This window comes from Osmia lignaria, chromosome 2, assembly GCF_051020975.1.
Source record: "Osmia lignaria lignaria isolate PbOS001 chromosome 2, iyOsmLign1, whole genome shotgun sequence".
Taxonomy (NCBI): domain Eukaryota; kingdom Metazoa; phylum Arthropoda; class Insecta; order Hymenoptera; family Megachilidae; genus Osmia; species Osmia lignaria.
The window spans coordinates 12,742,262-12,763,272 of record NC_135033.1 but is presented as its reverse complement, the minus strand read 5'-3'; the positions used below and the strand labels follow the sequence as shown (position 1 = coordinate 12,763,272).

The 21,011-nt window shown below is 35.9% G+C and overlaps 1 protein-coding gene across 3 annotated transcripts; it reads right to left on the bottom strand.

Moving 5' to 3' along the window:
- Window positions 1-2,426: 2,426 nt before the first annotated feature.
- LOC117608435 (lateral signaling target protein 2 homolog) lies at window positions 2,427-19,720 on the bottom strand. 3 transcript variants are annotated; one of them, XM_034333552.2, is made up of 7 exons: window positions 19,414-19,720; window positions 12,050-12,171; window positions 7,569-7,991; window positions 6,324-6,680; window positions 3,925-6,242; window positions 3,501-3,781; window positions 2,427-3,418 (listed from the first exon to the last, which is right to left on the bottom strand). In XM_034333552.2, exons 3-7 carry the CDS (start codon window positions 7,818-7,820, stop codon window positions 3,138-3,140), a joined length of 3,489 nt encoding a protein of 1,162 aa, XP_034189443.2. In that variant the 5' UTR covers window positions 7,821-7,991; window positions 12,050-12,171; window positions 19,414-19,720; the 3' UTR covers window positions 2,427-3,137. The 3 variants fall into 3 exon arrangements, with proteins under 3 accessions (XP_034189443.2, XP_034189441.2, XP_034189442.2); XM_034333550.2 differs by lacking the exon at window positions 12,050-12,171; XM_034333551.2 differs by lacking the exon at window positions 12,050-12,171 and having other exon boundaries at window positions 6,324-6,668.
- Window positions 19,721-21,011: the final 1,291 nt, after the last annotated feature.

Here is a 21,011-nt window from a genome sequence, read left to right as displayed (position 1 = left end):
GAATAATTCTCTATCTAATCACTTTAGTTTAGTTTTGTACTCGAATTAGCGTAGCCTCTTTTCAAGCTCTTTGCTAACTTGTCAATTCTTACTTGTCGGTGTAGTTGAAATTTTATTTTCTTAAATAATCTAGTTTACTTCTATTCATTGTACCGTGTGATAATTCCAAAGTGAAAATTCCCAAACACAATTCTCTCATTAATCTTTTTTAAAAATATTTACTGTTTGAGTTAAATTTCTTTTCGATCATTAATACTCCTGAACGCGTTAATTATTAATGAAATCATCGCTATAGAGTAGAACCGACTAACGAATCTTGGCAGTAATTGCTTCTCGTATATCTGTATATGGGTAAACTCAATCAAATCCAATGACTACCCAGTGAAATTGTTGTTTTCGTTGCATCGTGTTACACTGTATGTAATACTTAAATTAACTCTAATACAGTCGAACAAGCTGAGCTATTCTCCCACAAAGATGTTTTACTGAAACATTTACACTTTTGTACATACATTGACAATGAAAATATACGGAATACAATTGATTAATTAGAATCCTGAGTCTCGTTTTAAAATTCTTTCCTTGTTAAAAGAAAAGCTCAATTCTTCGTACATCTACAGCTACAGCTACGAGAATGAGCTACGATCAAAAGCAGTCTTTTTACTCGAAATGCGTACAAACTGTGACGACTCACTCAGCAATTTCCATCTTTTCTTTCAATTACTTTCTACAAAATTTCAGACTACGTTAACGACGAGCAAACTTATTGTCGCGTCAATTTGGCACAGAAGCAATTAGCGAATGCCGTTTTCAAATTATACATACGCTCGCTTATTTACACCGGTCATGTTCGCCTCTCTAACAAGAAAACTAGAAAACGAAACCAAAAAACGTTCTTCGGAATATATGGCGAAGATGTAAATGAAAGAGAATAATAAACGGGTATTCTATCCACGCGTTTGATATAAAAAAATTTAGAAACTGTCCGACTGTGATCGTTGTCTAGTTTTAGATCCAAGGATTACTTCTCGGTCCACCATAGATCTTCTCTGAGAATAGCATTCTATAAAACTTTTAACTAGCTTAATTAAGAATCTTGGGTTTCACGTATAAACAGAATATTTTTTCATATATTCTTCATCATTAAAGAAAGCAACGAGCTATTTTTTTCTAGATTTATGCGATGGACAATTCGGTTCTCCATGTAATGAGATACATATTTAAATTGATATTCACGTTATTATTAGTAATTCGAGAGGAATGTTACATTGAAAGTAATTCGTGAGAAGAAATCAATGATAAACAGAAATTTCATAACATTCTTATATTCTCTTAAATAAACTATTTACTTATGAAGAATGCGTATGTATGTATGTATGTATATATAGATATAAAAACATGAATATTTTACACGATGGATATACAACAGAAATTTATTTCTACAATTTTTCCTCGTCTCTAAATTATAAATATCTCTCTTTCTCGACGTTGTACACATTGAACACAAATATCCTTAAAACGATCCAATATAAATGTAACAAAAATGATAATGCATGTGTCTGTCAATTAAATGAGAGAAAATAAAAATATTTTTATGGAACAATATTTGCACTAGTTTTGTGCATTGAAATCGTCTTTCAATTGTTGCGGCTAAACATAATTTCGTCCACGAAGGATTTTTTATACAAATGAAATTAAAGAAACATTCCTAATAACGAAAGATAAAGATACACATACGGAACGTAGACGAAGGTAATTTAAAAAGAAGAAGAAAAAAAAATCGTGCGTAATCGCATACACTAAATGAAAAAAATTATAATTATTACAGAATTCTTCTTAATAAACTAATTTAATTAAAGGTTCGAGTCCTAAAGGAGAAAAATAAATGATAACGTTTGTCCGTCTTCTTTCCTTTTTTTTTTGAAATCTTATCACCTACGAAAGCTATGGTACAACTGCTTTTGGATATTAGCTCCGTTAAAAACGTTCGATCACGACGTGTAAAAATATTAGCGATATATATATATAATCTCCTAAATTCACGAGTTTTAAGTTTATGTAATTATACAAATAACGCAAACAGCAATCTTGGGTAATGTCGACATTGTTTCGACTTCCATTTTTCTCATTTCTGGTTTAGCTTCTGTGAAATATCTGGTACTGATTTTTTAATAAGATTATAAAACAAAATTCTTTTGTAATTATTCAAAAAATGAAATTAAATTATTTGAAAATTTAAGGATAATGAAAAAGTATCCCAGTTATTTCAATTGTGATTCTAACGAAAATGAAAAAATGTACCCGTACCATTTTAATAGGTATAATTATATGTATAATACAAGCTAAGGGAAAGTTTGTAGAATAACCAGAAACATAGTGATTCCTTGTGCGAAATTTTTAAACACAATGTTCTTGTGTTTAAACTAAAAAAAAAAAAAAAAAAAAAAAAAACATACTGAAAATTCGTCGAGTACACTCAATTTTCATTTATGATTTTATAAACGATAGAATGGATATTAAAAGAAATATTTGATTTGAACCATTGTACGGTACTGCGAATGCTTCAGGGTGGAAAATAATACAGAGAATTTCACAAATGTTATCTTAAAAATGTATTTTATTATCTCGAGTAAATTTCTGAACATTGCCATAGCGAAAGGATTAACGAAACAAACGAACTTTGCTAAACTCTTTCACTATTTTCCTAAACCTATCAGCGAGTAAAAACCACGAAATACAATAAATCATCCTTATCATACAACAGACCTCAACCTACCTACACAGGTACGCAACGAATTTCCAAGACTAACATTCGTTCAAAAACGAAGGCTCGTATTACAAAATTTTATTAACATTCACACAAGGAATTCATCATCCTTTTTCTATTCAACCACAAATTCCAACCACAATTTGTACAAGGTGTTAAGAAAGCAAATAACTATTACTTTAACACCTTGTGTTACTTTAACGTCCAGGTATCTAAAGAGAGAAAGCTCGAAACGTCGGATCCCTAATCAGAGGAAAAAACGAACGAACGATACACCATATTAATGGCGGTTAAATTTCGATAAGAACATCATAGACGAATGGAACAGAACGATTCCCTAATCTATATGTATACCTTGTTCAGGTAAAGTTCAGCTTGCTGGCGTCACTTGAGATACCGTAAACGGTGTCACTTGATACAGAAAACACCTGTTGCACACTCGTACGGGTTTCATGTGCCCGTAGCGTGGCAGGGGAACGTTGTTGCTGCTACAACGACCGCAGAACACTTTGCCACAATTTCTGCAATGGTGTCTACGTCGAACGACGGTAAAGCCTGCCTGACAGGCCATGCACCTGGGTGCATCGTTGTCGGGAATCCAGGCTGGAGCTCTTTCTACGCACTCTTCGCCTCGTTCGGTCACTGGAGAAGCTGTATAAATGACAAAGTATAATGTATAAAAAGTAAATGATCTTATCGTGTGTGGAGAGGTGCTTTAGGAAATAATACATACTTGTATTTTGGTCATTAGCTGCAGTGGTCTCTTCCAAATCATCCTCGTACTCTTGCAACGAATCCTGTCGGTCGTGATTAGTATCGTTCAACAAGTTACCCAACTGATTTTCCGATGTTAAACCTTCGTCCTTCGTTTCGCCATCTTCCACGGTTTGACTACTATTCATGAGGAAGACGCATTTCAAAATATTTCGCAAATCCGACGCGAAATTTGTTTGCAACTGATCCGCTACCCCAGCTATGCAGACAAATAATCGGTGCACGAGATCCTCTGATGATCTGGAATAATTAGTTATCCATAGTTTATGAATGTTCGATAGTACTCAAACTGCTCAGGTGACTGGATTAATAAATACATATAGGAAAAATCAATAATCAACGTTAAAATTATTATTAATAATCAAACAAAGACGGGGAATTACCGAAATTTCGCCCGGATCTGATTTCTGTTCGCAATCTCAGCGGCCTGCATCGCCAGAGCGATCTCCTCGTCGTCCTGGCACTCGCTCTGGAACTCGCTGGTCTCTGAGCTCGAGTCGCAGCAACTCGAACAACTGGAACTGGAGCCTAGTTCGGTAGTCTTCTCGAGGACAGAGGACTGTTCCGAACCGAAGGACTGTGTTCCTTGAACCGTAGACGGATTCACCAGTCTTCCGGCTCGCGTGGCTCGTTGCGAGTTATTGTCTTTTTGCGTCCCGTACGTGAAGCTCTGCGTCGCCGTGGGAGATACCGGCTCGTTCGCTAGACCACTTTTATCCGTTCTTGGTCCCAAGCCATCGTTCATCAGTTCGCTAGGACTTCTACTGGCCAATTTCCTCTTGGTCTGTTCCGCTCGAGGATTCGCACGCTCGTACTTGTCCCTTTTCTCCAGGTCTCTTCTCTTTATTCTGTTCATTTGCTCGGACCTGGATCTTCTATGATCCAGAAGCTTCCTGTTCTGGGGAGAGAGGTTCCTCTGAGCTCTGGACGCGATGCTACAGTGCCTCTGGCTCGCTGTGCAGCGGGTTTCAAAGTGTTGCAGCCTAGGGCTAGCACGAGGACTGTGACTACCAAAATTCGGCATCTGTCTGGTGTTCTGACTGGGGTGCAAACTTGCTCCGTAGCTGATCAGCCTTGGATTCAAGCAGCGATCCGTCGAGTTTGATCTAGAACTCTCTGTACTAGCCGATGTTTTTACATTCTGAAAGTTCGGCATTCTGTTTACCTGGTGTACCACCACCTTCTGGCTGTTCCTCTCGTGCTTGCGTTGGTGTCGTCGCTTCTGCCTCTCGTCTCTCGCCTTCCTACAGATTACCTTATCCTGTGCATACTGCTCGATCTTCGTCCCGACCTTGTCTATATTCTGCGACGTGGAGGGACAATTCTCGCACTTCAAATCACTCCAGAATTCCCTTCTAGACGTGGACGCGTCGATGCTCAGGTTCAGATTCTCCCAGTTCTCCGAGTAATTGATCTGAAAGCTAGACTGATTCGAATCGCAGACGGATATCTGCCCGTTGCCGTACGCAACCCCAACGAACTCCTCGTTCGTCCCATCGAAATTGGCTGATATTCTTGGAATATTCTTCGCGGCTTCGGTATTGGCCGCGTGCAGATTCTGCACCTCTATCGAGTGGTCGAAACAGGGTACCGTCTTCACGTTTCTCAGACTGCAAACACAAGAATTCTCTGACATTGTAGAATTCTTTCGCTTAGGAGAATTTATATTCGAGCAAGAGTAGCTGGTGTTCTCTTGCGTATCGTCGTCATCCAATACCTGTTCGTCCTGTTGTATCTCATTAGGGAACGTTTTCTTCTCTTCAGGACTTTTATCGTAGAGGCTGGTGTTCTCTGAAGAAATAACCGTGCAAATACCTGAATCAGTTTGCTCGGAGATTTCATTCTGACACTCGCCGTCCAGTAAAAGGTTCGATAAGGTCTTATTCGCCTCGGAGATGAGCTTCTTCGAGTCGAGATCCGGCAGAGAGTTCTGAATATGAACGGTCTCGACTGTCACGTTATTTTCGTGCGACACCTGGTTCAGCAGGTACTGCGTCTGAGGAATCTCTATGTTCTCGGAACCGCTGAGAATCTCTGATATATCGGAAGCGATGAATTCCTCTTGCTGTTTGTGCAGTTGGTCACCGCGCCTATTCTCGTTCGCGCTAGAAATACTGCTCTCAGCTACGAGTATCTCGCTCCCGTTGTTCTGATCGATCAGAGGAACTGGACTAGCCGTTGCCTCGTCGCAGGACAATTGTCTACCGTTGCTGGTACTACTACACCCTTTCCTCGCGTGATACTGCACTTCGTCGCGAACACTGTCCCGTTCACTGGATGTCCTCACGCCACCATTACACACCACAATCTCCTCGAACACGTCCGTGGATAAATTTAACCGATTAGGCCCGATTGCTATGCTACCACCCTTGTTCTCGCTATCCTGATCGCTGTTACTCCCCGTCAAACGTTCGTTCTCCTCGTCCAACGTTCGAACAACATCGTTCGCCACCTCGTCCATGTTGTTCCCGGTGTTCCTCGTCACTGTGTAAAAATCTACGATGAAGTCTTTGCAGTTCGGGTAACCGGTATAAAAATTGTGAACGAACTCCTCGAGGTCTGGGATGTCCTGACACGCGGACTTGGACGACTGCGTTAGAGGAGCCGATGGTTCCTCGTTCGAGCACAATAGCTTCTCCAACATGTACAGTTCGCGGTTGTTCAACGTCCAGAGAAGTTCTCTTATTTTTAACAGAAGCGTCTGAAACGAAAGGAGATGGATCTTTTGCTCTGCGATCTAAATGGTTCTACGTCGATAATATCACATTTTTTAGCCGCTTACCCTAAAAGGTCTAAACATTTCGCTGATGTTATCCGGAGAATTGAGGCACAATGGTCCTCCGGGCGGAGCCAAAAGGCCAGAAACGATCGCCAAACGCGGAATGGTAAACATCAGGGCCGGCTCGTAATTGTCCACATCGGCCTGGCTGAGCAAACCACGCTCTAGTGCTCTCTGCAACGTCTCCGAAAATAAAACGCACACGAGCTCCTGTTGCTCGTACTCCTTCGTCGACTTGACCGGTACCATGGCGCCCACGTAGCACAGCTCGAAATCGGCGAACAGACGATCGAAGATCTTCAACGACTCGATAAGCTTCTCCAGAGACGGATCCAACGGGTTCTGCGTCTGAAAGAGATACTGCCAATGGAAAAGTCAGTTGATGATTATCAGTTTCAATGGGGAAAAGGATTGGATTTATGCTGGTAAAAAGTAAAAAATACATTATTACAAAAAATTTCATTTCGATTCGACACTTTTTAGAGTTAAATGATTGATTTATTATTAATTACTCTAGATAATAAGGGATTAGCCAATTTGAATAGAAACTATTGATAAAATATTTCCTCTTAAAGAAACTTGGAAATACACAAAAGAAAGTTTGGATCTGGCAGCCTCGATTATCCCATTCCGTTGGAAGGATTCCATCCATATCCTTAACTCTCGGCAAGTATGCATGAGTCTAAGTGAGACAGTATTTTTCTTCCTTAACGATCGATCCACTGCTTTCCCCTAACTTTTAAATTTGGAATGGAACGTCTTCGATCCCGACATAATTCTATTGTTGCAACCTTTATTAATTTACTTAAATGAACAATTATACGATAAAAAACTAAGACGGTTTTAATCTGCGATTTTCTCGTGGAGGAAAAATAAAATTGACATTCGAGTAATTGCTGCGTGCGTCCTCGAAAGAATATCATACGAAAGAGAAAGTTGCACATGGCTAGGAACGCGAGAGTGCATCGGGGAACGAGTTCCAAGTGCATTTCTCGTGTAAGATTTAACACGATGCATTCTACGTTATTCTATTAAATAAATTAACCTTCTTAGCAGGGATAACGAAGGAAATATTTACTAAACTGCATTTGACAAATCAGAGGAATTTTTAAATCCAACTTGAATCGGTGAAATTTTACAGAAAATTAGATAATGATAAAATAAAAAAAGAAGCAAAAGGTTAATAGCTAATTATACATATTGTATGTAGAAAAATATTATTCAAAAGACGGATGTATAGATAAATACCTTCAGATTCATATGACCTTTCAACGCGTGTTCCCTGAGCAAATTCCTGACAATATCCAACGACTTTGTCAAAGCCTTGGCAAGTGGTCTCATCGCTGAACTTTCAGCTTCCCTGTTCATAATGGAAGATCCAGCAGCGAGGCATTCCGCACCGAACCACAGCTGTCCTGCCAGATTCTCCTGCATCACGTCATCAGGAAACTTCACTCTGAAGTCTCGGTTCGCTCTGCTCTCGGGTATCAGCTCGTCCATTATCTGGCTGCATATCGTCAACACCTTGTCCTGGCAATGTCGCAGCTGATTCACCAACGTGGTGCATCTCTCTGGCTCCTGGCGACCGTCGAACGAGTCCAATTCGCACGCGACCGCGTTCAACGATTCGTCCGCGTAGAAAAACTGAGCCAGCAGACTCGTGTCGTCCCTCTGTTTCCAACAGAAAAATTTTATATTTTCACAAAAAAAGAAAGAAATTCTGAAAATCAAAGATTATCAGTACATTCAAACAGTATAACGAAATTCTTGAATATTTTGTGCTTCTACTTCGAAATGTCAAAAGACTGATAGCATGAATAGAAGGTTCCACGAAAAAAAAAAAAGCAATTAGTAATGAATCGTTGCAGTACCCCTCCATTGATGATCACCGTTCACGGAACACAGAATATCGTACCACGGGGTCCCCTTTTTAATTGCAACGCGTAGAGGTATAATTAGAGTCATTGTTCTGAGAAGCACAGGCTCGTATCAATTTATAAATATCTTCCGAGTGGTGCTTTTTCTTTCTCGAGTGACGAACCGTGCCGCGGAAAATAACCGATTGTTTTCACGGAAAATCTTTAGATTCAGGACAATGATAGAAATTTGATTAATTCATTTTTTCTCTTTCCTAACATAATTAAGTCAAAGCTAAAGTAACCCCCTCGTGAAAAATTATCAGCTCATAAAATTTTATTTCAATACAAGTATTAAATATTCGGGCAAAAGTGCAATATGCAATGCATCTAAATGAAATTTAAAATTCTTGTTTAGGCCTAATAGGAAGAGATTACTAATAGAATTAATCCGATACATTCAATTTACATAGATTGCGAAATTATTAAGCAGATTAGTGGCATTAAAACAGCAGAAAATATTTTGTGCACGCGTTGCTGGATAAAAATAAAAGTGGACCATATGTTATATTATTGGACGGGTGAACGTGTTGTCGGTTGTTGCACCCACTTAACAACAATTTTTAAAAGATGATCTACCATCTACCATCAACGAAACTATTTTTTAATGGAATAGTCCGATGAATTCGATACAGCAATTAAAAGTACTCAGCGATGGCTTTTTCCTCTTGTCAACAACAGACTGCAATCAACAAAGTTCACAGCTGAAACAAAGAGACCACTGACAATGAGACTGTTTTTACTTCTCTTTTTTAATCAGACAAAGGAGTTAATTAATTTCATCGTTAGCTAAAAAAGAATCTACCACGGTACATTATTCTTTCAGTGACAGTGGTTCGTTAAGCTTAACGTGGATTAACGAACTTAATTATAGAAAGCTAAGGATGGGGAATGTAATTAATAACAGTGAAGTATTCGATAATTATTTGTAGAAAATAAAAGTTCGAATCGCGTCAACACTTTCCTATACGAATATTTTAATATTCGTATAAATTCTACTTCGTCTTCCTACTAATGAATGGAAGTATCATCGTCACTATGTATTAATTAGACTACTATTTATTTGAAAATTTTTCAATTTATATTCCATAGTTATCTACGAGAAAAATTTCAGTCGCAAATAAATGAACAACTATTTATTATCGTTCAACTGACAACACGCGTAGATATGGATAAAACACTTTCTCTGTGTGTTTCTTATCATCTTATCTCTTTACTGATTAACTAGACACTTTCGCAGATGTTTTTGTCACAAACGTAAAGCCTCTGTTGCTGTTGCTTTTACGGATTTGCTCTTGTCACGTGTGTTTCTCAAAAAGATTTTAACTCTTTTACGACAAGCGTACGGTTATTTTGTAATAAAATAAATGATTCTTATGTTGCAATAAATGAATAAATTCTTAAATCTACTATTTGTAAAATATTATCATGGCACTTACGATTAGCAATGGTACATAAATGCATTTAGTCAACGATAAAAATATACGCCGATGGACTTTTAGAATTCACGATTATTGCGAAATTCCAAAATCCTCAAGTTCCGTGTTGACAAGATTCGGATAGGTGTAAAGTTCAAGAACGTTTCGTTGGGAAAAATTCAGTGGAAGGAATTTAAAGCGTAATTAAAAGAAATAAAAAAAGAATGTTGCATCACCGTGAGTTGTATCTTAATTGTTACACATATACATACATACATATGTAGAACGACTTTACTGTTGCTCAAAGAAAATACATTTTTATCAATGAATTTTACGCTATAAACGAAATAGGAAACCGTACATTTCATGTAATTAAAATTGTAAATTTTCTTATTCAATTTTATTACCATCATTATCATTTAAATGATATATTTTAATTCATTAACGAGCAATGGAAGCTTTACTTGACATATTTTAGTCTTTTTTAAAAAAAAGTACAAATTCCAACTGTAGTTTAATTAATAAAATTTTTAACTGGAATTCTTAACGAGACAATTATTAAAATATTTATACTCAAGAAAATGGATTATTTTAATTGTTAAAAACACGTTTAGTATATCACCGGGATATTTAATATGCATGAATCTCGTAATTAACGGTAAACGATTTTTTGCTGTTACAATGAATAATGAACGATATTAAACGAGAAATATGTTAATCGCTGGTTAAACGTGGTAGAAAAAAGAGGAGAAGGAGAAGACGAATCGTAAAAATCAACATCGAAAACGGATTTAGAAAGCGTAACAAGGTTTTCTCCGGTTGGTGTTGACCAATAATTACGCCGTGCCCTGCATAATTTTCTGGCAGAAGCAATACAAACGTAATTAGAAACGGGAAAAGATATATGTATATAATTTTAACCTGTTTGTTTGTTTGTTTGTGTCGGGAATACGATAAAACGAAAGCAGGAATCGTGCCAAAATTTCAAGGGATTTTTCAATCGAATTTTATTAAAACTCTCTGTATTCTCTACCTCTGCTTCGGTAGAGAGCGACACTCTGATGGACATCCTAATAATTTCTATTCGATATCTTGATGGCATAAATCTGTCGATACAAATCTGATAGAAAGAAACGCAAGAAATTCAATCAAATCAATTCTTCCTTGTCGTATCAAAGAAGACTAACAAGTCAATGTGTAATAACAATAGGGTGTTATTCATCGTAAAACACGAGTACCTATAATAAGTTGATAACCAGCTTAATATTCGTTACACTTTGTTACCTTACTTTTCAGGGACGTGGTTTACATTGGTGGCAACCAGTTGGTCAAACCTGTAGTTAACTATCGGATAACGTTTATCTCATGTTATCATACGAATACGTATAAGGAAATTCAATCTTTCCAAAAAGGACACTTCGTATTCTCTAACACGATAGATTTCATTTCAAATTTTTACTATCATCAATGAACGAACAGTCATTGTGTGCAAAATACGCTTATTAGTCATCCCTCTCTGACTACCTACTGTGTACAGAAAGAAATTACGTATAAATATGAATAGATAAGAGCTGAATCACTCATGTATGATAGAAATTAAAGGTATCTACTTGAAATTATAAATAATAAAAATACTAGCCAATAAAATTTGGGGCAATCAAGGCGTTAGTATCGAGGCGGTTCGAAGCCGCAGGCAGAATGTAATACGTAAATCACGAGAGAACGATACGTGTTCGTGTAATTGCGCTTGCATAACAATGTGTCGATGCACTTTAAATCGATAGCATCGGGATACTTATTTATTGCTCGCTCGTGCCGTTTCCATCGCGAACATGAGCGAAGAAAAAACAAACTATTCGTAACGTCGAACCGTACCTACTAATGTTCAACAACTCGCGATGTTGAACGTCTGTAAAAATAACTATAAACTTGATATACGATCTGTGATTTGATCGTCTAGCATTGTTACCGTTCAATATGCAGATAAGATAAAATTGAAATTGTATTGTCAAAATTATAATCGAGTTCAATTCAAAGTGTATCACAATTGTACAAGATTGTTCATTGATATTTTGCAATCATTCAGCTTCAAATTGATATAAATGTATGTAATTTTGCACTACTTTTACGTAATCGAATCGTGTCAGACTTGGCATGTTTTAAAATCCTGTAGAGTTTGATGACTTCGATCTAATATATCATTATTTTCTCCCAGAGGATTGTCCTATGATTCGTTAGACGTATTTCATTTCGAAGATGACACTACTTATGATACACTGCACGCGTCGTGTTTATCTTTCGTGTGAAATAGCAGTGCCATTAGATAAGCCTTTCATTACGTTCATTTCACGTTCACGTTGCAATCCTTCGTGTACATACATACCTAAATACATACCTAGTAATCAAGGAAGCACGCTGTTGACGAAGGTCGTGCTTGATAACTACTGACATCCTCTTAATACCAATGACTCAGTGAGATTGTTTTTCATTCGACCAATTAACAAGTCTAAGGTGCAACTAAGAAAACAGAGACCAGAAGGATAACAATGATATCGAACTGAAGTCGATGCTGCTGATCCAGAAGAACCATAAATCTCATTATTTTCTATCGTTTTATTACAATTTTTGAAATATCTAACGATGATGGATATAGATAGATAAGAATTGGAGACAAACAAAAAAAGAAAAATATTGAGTATCACCCGATCAAAACACTGTTCGCTTGGTCGATCAAACATTACGCATCGAAATTTAATGAAATGAGAAATTGCCATTACTAAATGCGTGTTGAATAACAAAACAATTATTGTACGATAATAAAGTGTACAATAATAGAAGCATGGACAAGAGGTCGAATCTATAACAATTCTGTTTACATTCGACTATGAATTATTATTCAATTACATTAATATTTGATTTATGTTTTAATAGGGAACTTGATTATATTTCAAAATGATTCTCCAATTAAAGTGTTAATGCAATTGCAAAATAATTGCGACTTTTCCTTGGAATAAAATAAATAGTGATAAAAATAATGACGTCTACGTTTATCCAGATCCAGAATGTAAATGTGATTGTTTGCTAGTTACACGGTCTCGTGTATGGAAAAATAATGCACCGTTCTAGACAATGATTTCAGGAGGTACGTGCGAATCGTGCCATCGTGTCTCGCGTTCGTAGAACCGTAAACGTTTCGTTGATTCACAGAATCTTACACAATGAGATATTTCGGACGAACGGATCTCCCGTTTCGTTTTTTCTCGCGATAGGTAGTAAGAAGTATGAGTTGAAAAATATTTTTTTCTATACTTATTCCACACTTAATATTAAAATATCGAAAGTCTCTTATTGTTAGAGCATGAAGAAAAAAAGGTTGGAAAAAAAAAAAATAAGATGACCTTCTCATTTAATCACCCCTTTTCATAACCTTTTCTTTAGAAGAACACCCTTTAAAAATAAACGTTCTGATATTTAGGAATATCTGGATAAATGAGGAATGAAAAATAAATAAAAAATACATAATTATTCTTTACCGTGACAGAAGTGAATATAATAGGTATGTTTTCGTAAAAAGATAAAAATTTTTGTAACTTGGAATAAATAATTTTTACACGTTTGCTTGTTCCGGTGTTAATGAAATTTTTTGCATCTGATTATAAGAAAGATATAAGAAAAACAAAGTTATTCTCATTCTGTCGAAAAGGAAGAAGTTTATAGACTGGACCTAGTTTAGTATCGACAAAATTAAGCGTACGAATTCATTTAGACTGCAGAAAAATTCCAAAAGTTTTCGATTGGCTTGTTCGTTTGAAATTTAAATAAAGGAAGCGAGCAATTGTATGCTAACAGTGTGTGTCAACTACCGAAGAAAAACATTTACTTTTTCTCAGATTTAGTACTCGAACTGCTTGGAAACGTTGATATAAAAGTTTGAAAAGGTAAAAAGTTACAAAAGTTAAATTACAATTGTTCGCTTAAGCAAAGTAAAATGCTATCTAAATGAAATAGTCTCCCAGGAAATGATCTATTTGAACAGGGATTACCTAATATGCGACAATCTAATAGCATTCTAACGAGAAGTTATTAATAAGAAATTGAATGAAAATTAAATCTGAATCGGGAAAAATTCATCGTTTTTGAATGTTGATTGTTTCTCATCTTATCGCATAGAAAAGATTCCCTCGTTTTATCACGAGCAATTCAACCTTCGCGTGATACGCGTTTTAGAACTTTCAACGATGATGATTGCAATACGCTTCATGCTGGACTAACCACAAATTGACTTCCTGACATGCTTCCAGAAGAACTCGATCACGACACCGTTCCGCTAATTTCAACCAACGACTACTTACGTGAACGATTCGCCAATGGGAGAAACGCGATTTTTATTTATCAAACAAATTTTCTTATTTTCCAATAACGATGCTTCGACCAGTTTAACGCTAACTGTATATTCTACTGATTGTGAATCAATGTAACTGGATAAGATGGCAGAGTTCAAAGATATTTGCGAATGAATCACGGTAAACGAGGAACAATTTTTTCGGGCGTTCTTTCGCAGGACCCGAATTAATCACTGTTTTGCTTACAGCTAATAATATTATTAGTGATGACTTAATGACACATTAGCCACGCTGTGTGGTAGACCGTAACGAGCATTGCATCACAGCAAAGCGAAAGAAAATTTTTGTCTTGGATAATCGTATTACATATTCCTTGCACAATGTTTTTTTATAACATAGCATTTTATTCTTCAAATGATAAAATTTTTGGTCATGGTAAGATTAAAACACAAATTTGTTCTATATTGAATTCTCTTATAATGAAAGGGTTAAAACCTTCTAGCTAACTACTGGAAGGATTAATTTGTTGTTACACTATTTTGATCAAACTAAATGTTCGTTTAATTTTATCACTGATTGCGTTAAGTTTTATCGACGTTTGTAGGTATGTACATCTGTTTTTGCGATTGTTTTCAATCCTTTTTTTTCTTATCGCGTGATAACACGACGGTGTTATAAACACACAATCAGTGATAATTTACACCCACGCAAGACCAACGATGTACACAGAGGAGTGAACAATATTGTTTTAACTTACTGTTAGAATTCGGAGATTGCAATTATATTAGGTGCTTTTTTTTAAACTGGAGATTTATTTTTTAATAGTCATAGTAATTTCAATTATTAATTAATCATTATCGTGTTTGAATCCTCTGGTTGAACCACCTTTCAAGTCCATAGAAGCGCGGGAGAATATTGAAATTTTAATTAGCGATTAAGAAGACGTATAGGTAATAATATTAAAGGCACTGAATTAATTTGCACACCTAATACTTCGGAAATATTGATCATTCGCTCATCTTAATTAGATAATTAAATCATTAAAATTCTATGAAAGTTGAATTTTCACGCTCTTTAACTTTATATTAAACATTATCTTCCTCTTTCATCATTTCTATCGTAAATTTGCCAAAAATCTTTTTAACAACTTATTTACAATCAGATAAAGTTCCTCATAAAATGGATGATAAGCCCCTGTAAAATTTCGTGCATCATTCATGGATCAGATCTTATCTCAAAGCAGTTGATAGTCATTTCATTTTACTTTCAGCTGCAACGACCAACAATATCGAATCTCTCGCTCGATCGGAATAAAACATAAGAAAGCCAGTGTGTAATTACATCGACACCTCAAGGAGAAAGGATTTGACATGCAAATCGAGTCGATGAATTAAAGCGAACGGATGTTTTTCTCGGACCGTAATGCCGCGTCCACGCTGATCGCGAACAAATTATGAATCATGTTCGCCGGAAGCGTGGAGGACACTTTCGCGAGCAGTGAACAATTCATAGCAAACACATTACGAAAAGATAGTCCCACGAGAGATTTGGCACGCTGATTTCAACCCTTTCGATACGATCATCTTTGCCGGAAACTTTACACTTTTTTATAATACCCGTAAAGCGTAAATCGTGATCCAAATCTACGAAACATAGACGTTCAAGGATGCTTCGACCAAAAATTGGGCAAAATGAAAATGGGTAAAGTGTAAAATTAAATTTAATTATCTAACTAAATATACTTTCAGTCATAAAATTCTACCATATTTGCATGTATTGCTACTATATCTTTGAACGTGACTGTAGATATCTTATTTTCCTAAGTGAATGTATTACAATTTTTCATTCCATTTCTTCCACTTTATAAATCATCCATACTGCCTACTGATGACAAAAAGTCTCGTGGGACATAATTAATATAGCATAATTAATATGTGTGAGCTGAGGTGGATTTATATGAAAATCTATTCATCAGTGAATAATCATTAACTCCTCTTTTTATTAAGGAAACGGTAGATGAAAGAATTTCTTCACGAATGCCAGTTGTGAACACGACATAAGGAACGACACCCTGGAATGACTCATCCATCCGTCCATCCGTCCATCCGTCCATCGTTGACCTTCTTTCGGTATCGGACCATCCCCTAGTTGGAACACTCCTTCCCGTGTCGCTTTCGTCCACCCTCTTTTTCTGCTCCAAGTTCATCCTTGCGTGTATTTAACGTATTGTATACGTGTCTACGCATGCGCTCGTAGTGTTTATCACGAGGCAACTTCTTCTTCGAGAAAGACGCTCTTTTATGGACGAGATCCTGCTATTATTTCGTTTATCCTTCAAAGGACTCAGAATTGAAATAGAATTTCATTCCACCCTTTCGTCGTAAACGTGGGTTTAGTAATTCATTTGCATGAAATACCAGATTAAATGGAAAATTGTAAGACATTCGCTTAGATAGAGGAAATAAGACATGTGTAGTCGGATTAGGAGATACATATAGCACGATCATGAGTCTACGTTGCACGAGGGTGTACAATATTTCTCAAGTATTGATCCGAATTCGGTCAAAAACTCTAAAAATACAAACTGAACTGAAAATTAAAAATGATCAACCTCCATTGATAATTGGTATTTTCAATCATTTACTTTTTATCTTTTTTGTGATTTCTCAATGCATTTAAAAGTATAATTCAATCAAATGGAATCGGTCAATTTCAACTCTCCAGCTGAATGACCACTTTCATACAGGTAAAAGTAGTACGTGTATTATTTTTATTGAGATCCATTTATTTCCAGGATATCCATTCGGAATAGGATATTAATTTTTCGATTACTCTGACTAAGGAAAAGGAATAGAGAATTATTTTTGCTATTTTAAGAAATTTAAGAATGAATATTGTATCCTATTATAATATCTTCTACAAAGAAGATGTGATAAAATAAAGAATAATTACTGAAACTGTCAAGATAATTTATAGCAAAAGAGGGAATGAAATCGCAAATTTACATATATGTACATATGTATACATATAAGATTCATCGAAATAACCGAAGAAGTCTTAATAAGCACATGTTCTAAAACCTATTCTTATCGAGATATGAATGGTCCTCTTTTGTTACCTTTACAACTACTATACTCTTCGATTTCCTTTCACCGCAATGTGAATATCAGCTCCTCGACACAAAGAAATATGTAGCTCTTAAAATTCCTATTTTTATCCGTACTTAATAAATTTTTTAAAGTTCTTGTGAATCCTTTCAATAATTAAGAGGCTACATATTCTTAACAAAAAGGTACTTTTTTCATGTATCGTTTCAAAAGAATTACAACAAATGCATCTTACAATTAGGGATACTTAAAATGATGCGTTTGTTTCTGTTTCGTTCGAGAGCAATAAGTCGAGACATCGATCGTGTTTGGAACCGGTGCCAACGGGTAAACTAGAAAACGTTTTGCTATGGAACGACACGAAGAATAATAGGGGAAAAAGACTGGTTCGACGTGTTTCTTCGTTTAATTTTAAAAGCAATACGATGACGTGCGAAACGAAACGAAACGAAACGAAACGAAACGCGTTCGACGATCGCTCTCGAGTGTAAATTTTTCTCTGGCAACCGATGCGTTGAACCTGATCCAAGCATGGTCAAGGCACCGTAAACTAACTGAAATCTTTACTTTCTCGGCGTGCGCGGTTGGCTTGAAAAGTGTGTTACCTTTTGTCCACGACTGACCATCGAGAGTACACTCTAATCCATGAAACAAGTGGATTAAAATCTCTTACATGTTACGACATAGCAAGTAAAACTATTTAATTACATACCACAAATTTCGAATGAGGCTAACTTGCTGAATATTCAACAACTAAAGAGTAAAGAATAACCTATTTCGCGTGAATCATCTAATCGTAAGATTACGCTAACCAGAAAAGAAAGGAAAATATTTGCTCGATGACAGAAATATTTATTTGTTTTTCTAAGAAACATTAGTGGTTAACCATGAATTGACGCTATGTTACTTGATTGGTGGTAGCTCCTTTTCCATGGTCACGTGACGACGACGATCTAGAAACCATGTTTCTGAATATTTAAAACTCGTAAAGTAAACGATAATACTATTCGCGTGAATCATACAAGGTTACTTGAAAAGAGGAAAATATGGTATTATTTTCTTGAAAATACAAATATTTGTTTACGCTGACTATAAATACATTTGGGTGAAAAATGATCAACATGTAACTCGCTTCGTGACAGTTCGTTCGGCACCGTCACGTGACAGCCGAACGATCTACGAACAATGTACTTACGCGTACAAGACGTGTCATTAGATATTAATCGCTGGGAATCGGTTCGGAGCGGTGGTAAGAACGAACGACTCGTTTCATCGTGCTGCATCATTTCCCGGCGCATAAAATAAGCTACACACAGCGGTCGAAGTAATGGAGGAAGCACCAGCAAACGAGTCAGATTTTCACGTGCTAATCGTGCGTTCGAAAGCTGGCGACAAATGCTCAAGCAACAGGGACGAAGAATCTTTTCCTGATACGTGCGAAGAATCTTTCACTCCGACAAATATTCCACGCGATAGAAACGTACATTGCATTAATTTACTAGCGAAACGCGTTTCTATCGCGATGCTGTTAAAGAGATGCTATGAGAAAACGTCGGCCCCCGATTTTCTAAATGCTCTTTGCTGCTTCGCGATCTATGTAGACATTCCTAGACTGAGGTTATGCGCGACAGATGCTAAAGTCATGTGATGTTAGATGTAGGTTATTGGGAATGAAAGAGAAAGTAACTTGGTATAGAATAGAATACATTAGAATATGAGACAAATTTGAAAGATTTATATAATCGCTAATACATATCTGTAATATTAATATTCGTTTCTAATAAAAAAAGATATATGTAGTAATTAAATATGAGTGAAACTTCCTGAATTAAACTTTACAATTCAGGTCAATCTGCGTCGAGGGATTTAAAAAACTAATAGCTTCGTTCCATATCAGCTGATCGGGCTATATTCCACGATTGTTAGTTACATTTTTCACCGAAAGAGATTTCCTCTCAGCAAAGATTATGATTTTTCCAAAAGAAAGGAAATGTAGGAGTGTAAACAAGAATAATTAGTAAAGGTGTGCGTATCAATCGAGTATGTATACGTATATCAGACAGGTGTAACACGTCGCCCGAAGCACATCTTTAAGATATCGTACGAATTTTCAAGAAACAGGTGGCAACAGCGCGCAGGTCCCACACAGACGGGATCGAGGAATAAAGGAAAAAGAACGAACACACGCGTTCGATCAACCAGCTACGTGATAGGAGACTTACGAAGATAGAGATTAAGTGACGCAATAAAGTAAAGGAGTAGAAAAAAAGGGAACGGAGTAAGAATAGAAAAAGACAGAATATGCTTACCTTAGGCCTGTAGAACCATTTTCTGATAGACTCCATCACAGGGCTGTCGAGGATGTCGGCAGTCTCACGGGCGAGTCGTCACTGTGCCTCTTGCGACCAAAGTACTTGCGACATAGCGAAACTTGCCACCACGACCTTAGCAGAAAGCGTCACACCACGAGACACCAGTCGACCGCATACGAGATCAACTTCTTCCGTCAAATATCACGATTAAACATACGACCGTCGACGATTTCGGTCGGTTCACACAACCAAAACTGCGCACTAAACGTGAATCGCGCGTCCGCAAGACTGACTGACGAGCACAGATCGCAAAGGCGCAGCTCACTCTTGCGCATGCGCTCCCAGAGCATTATGGTCAGGATGACGTTCCAATTTTCAATAAGCCCGCCATCTGTATTCAATTTAAATTTACTAAAATACAGTTTTGAAAATCTTGATTTCAAATGAAAGATTATTGAAAATTAAAACAACATCTCGAAGAATAATAACAATACTACAATATAAGCATAATTATTTTTATACATTTCTGTTTTTTTTTTCTTTTTTTTAAAGAAATACCAAATTTAAAAACGAGATTTCAAGTTTTCTAAATATCAGTTCAATTATAATTTTTGCCAACTAAATATTGAATTTAAAATCTACTACATTATATTTGGTTATCAAGTTGCTGAAAACGAAATATTTACATGTATTATATCCCCGAAATCATTTATTTACCTAATTTCATGATTTTGCTGAAGGAACATTTACATTGGCCTGTTACTGTAAATCAGAATTGTTTTAAATATCGGGATACAAAATAAAATTACCAACAATACACAGAAGGAATTTAATAATATTAAATATCGAAATTTAACATAGTTTGATCTACGTGACTAGATTATAAAAAAGCAATTAAAAACGTATGACTTTAACAATGTTAAATATTATCAATCACAAAATTATGCATATATGTGTACATAAGTTCCACATTTTAAGTATACAATTGAATTTAAAATTATAAAATAGGCTGCAACAAATTCACTTAAATGTTTAAACTATCTAAGCCTCGAGTTAATAAGACAATAAACATAACGCAATTAATTCTATTATACAAGTACATCAATCGCACGAAGTACAACTTAAACAGTTTATAATTATAATGTAATACAAGTTCCTTCAATTATGTTAAGAAATTACTCTTATTAATGGAAAACTGAATTTTACTATAAACAATTAATAAAAATGTATGCTATATTTTTACTCCTTGAGATTCGTATCCATATATCGAAGAAGTGGAATGTATATTTCTACTAATGAGCAATAAAGTTTTCAAACACTTAAAGAAGAATCTAAATGGAGATACATTTAAAACAGATTAAAATGAATATTATATCCAACAAAGTGTTGGGCTTATATTTTAATAGAGTAGAAATAGAACACACCTTGTGCTTGTACTCTCAAGAAGTAACATGTAATGTTAATTCAATTACTTTGCTTAAAACTTTTTGAAAACAATTTTTTTTATATCGTATTTATTACATTCTACAATAATAATAATAATATATATGTATATAAGCTATAAGTAGATTTTTCTTATTTTACTCCCAAACATT

Bases quoted from the DNA above. Each gene is read 5' to 3' on its own strand.
- LOC117608435 (XM_034333550.2), bottom strand. From the start codon at position 19,449: ATGGAGTCTATCAGAAAATGGTTCTACAGGCCTAAG. The intron at 7,992-19,413 runs GTAAGCATATTC...TGTTGGAAACAG, and splicing joins AATGGTTCTACAGGCCTAAG to AGGGACGACACGAGTCTGCT. The intron at 3,782-3,924 runs GTAATTCCCCGT...TAATTATTCCAG, and splicing joins CAGATCCGGGCGAAATTTCG to ATCATCAGAGGATCTCGTGC.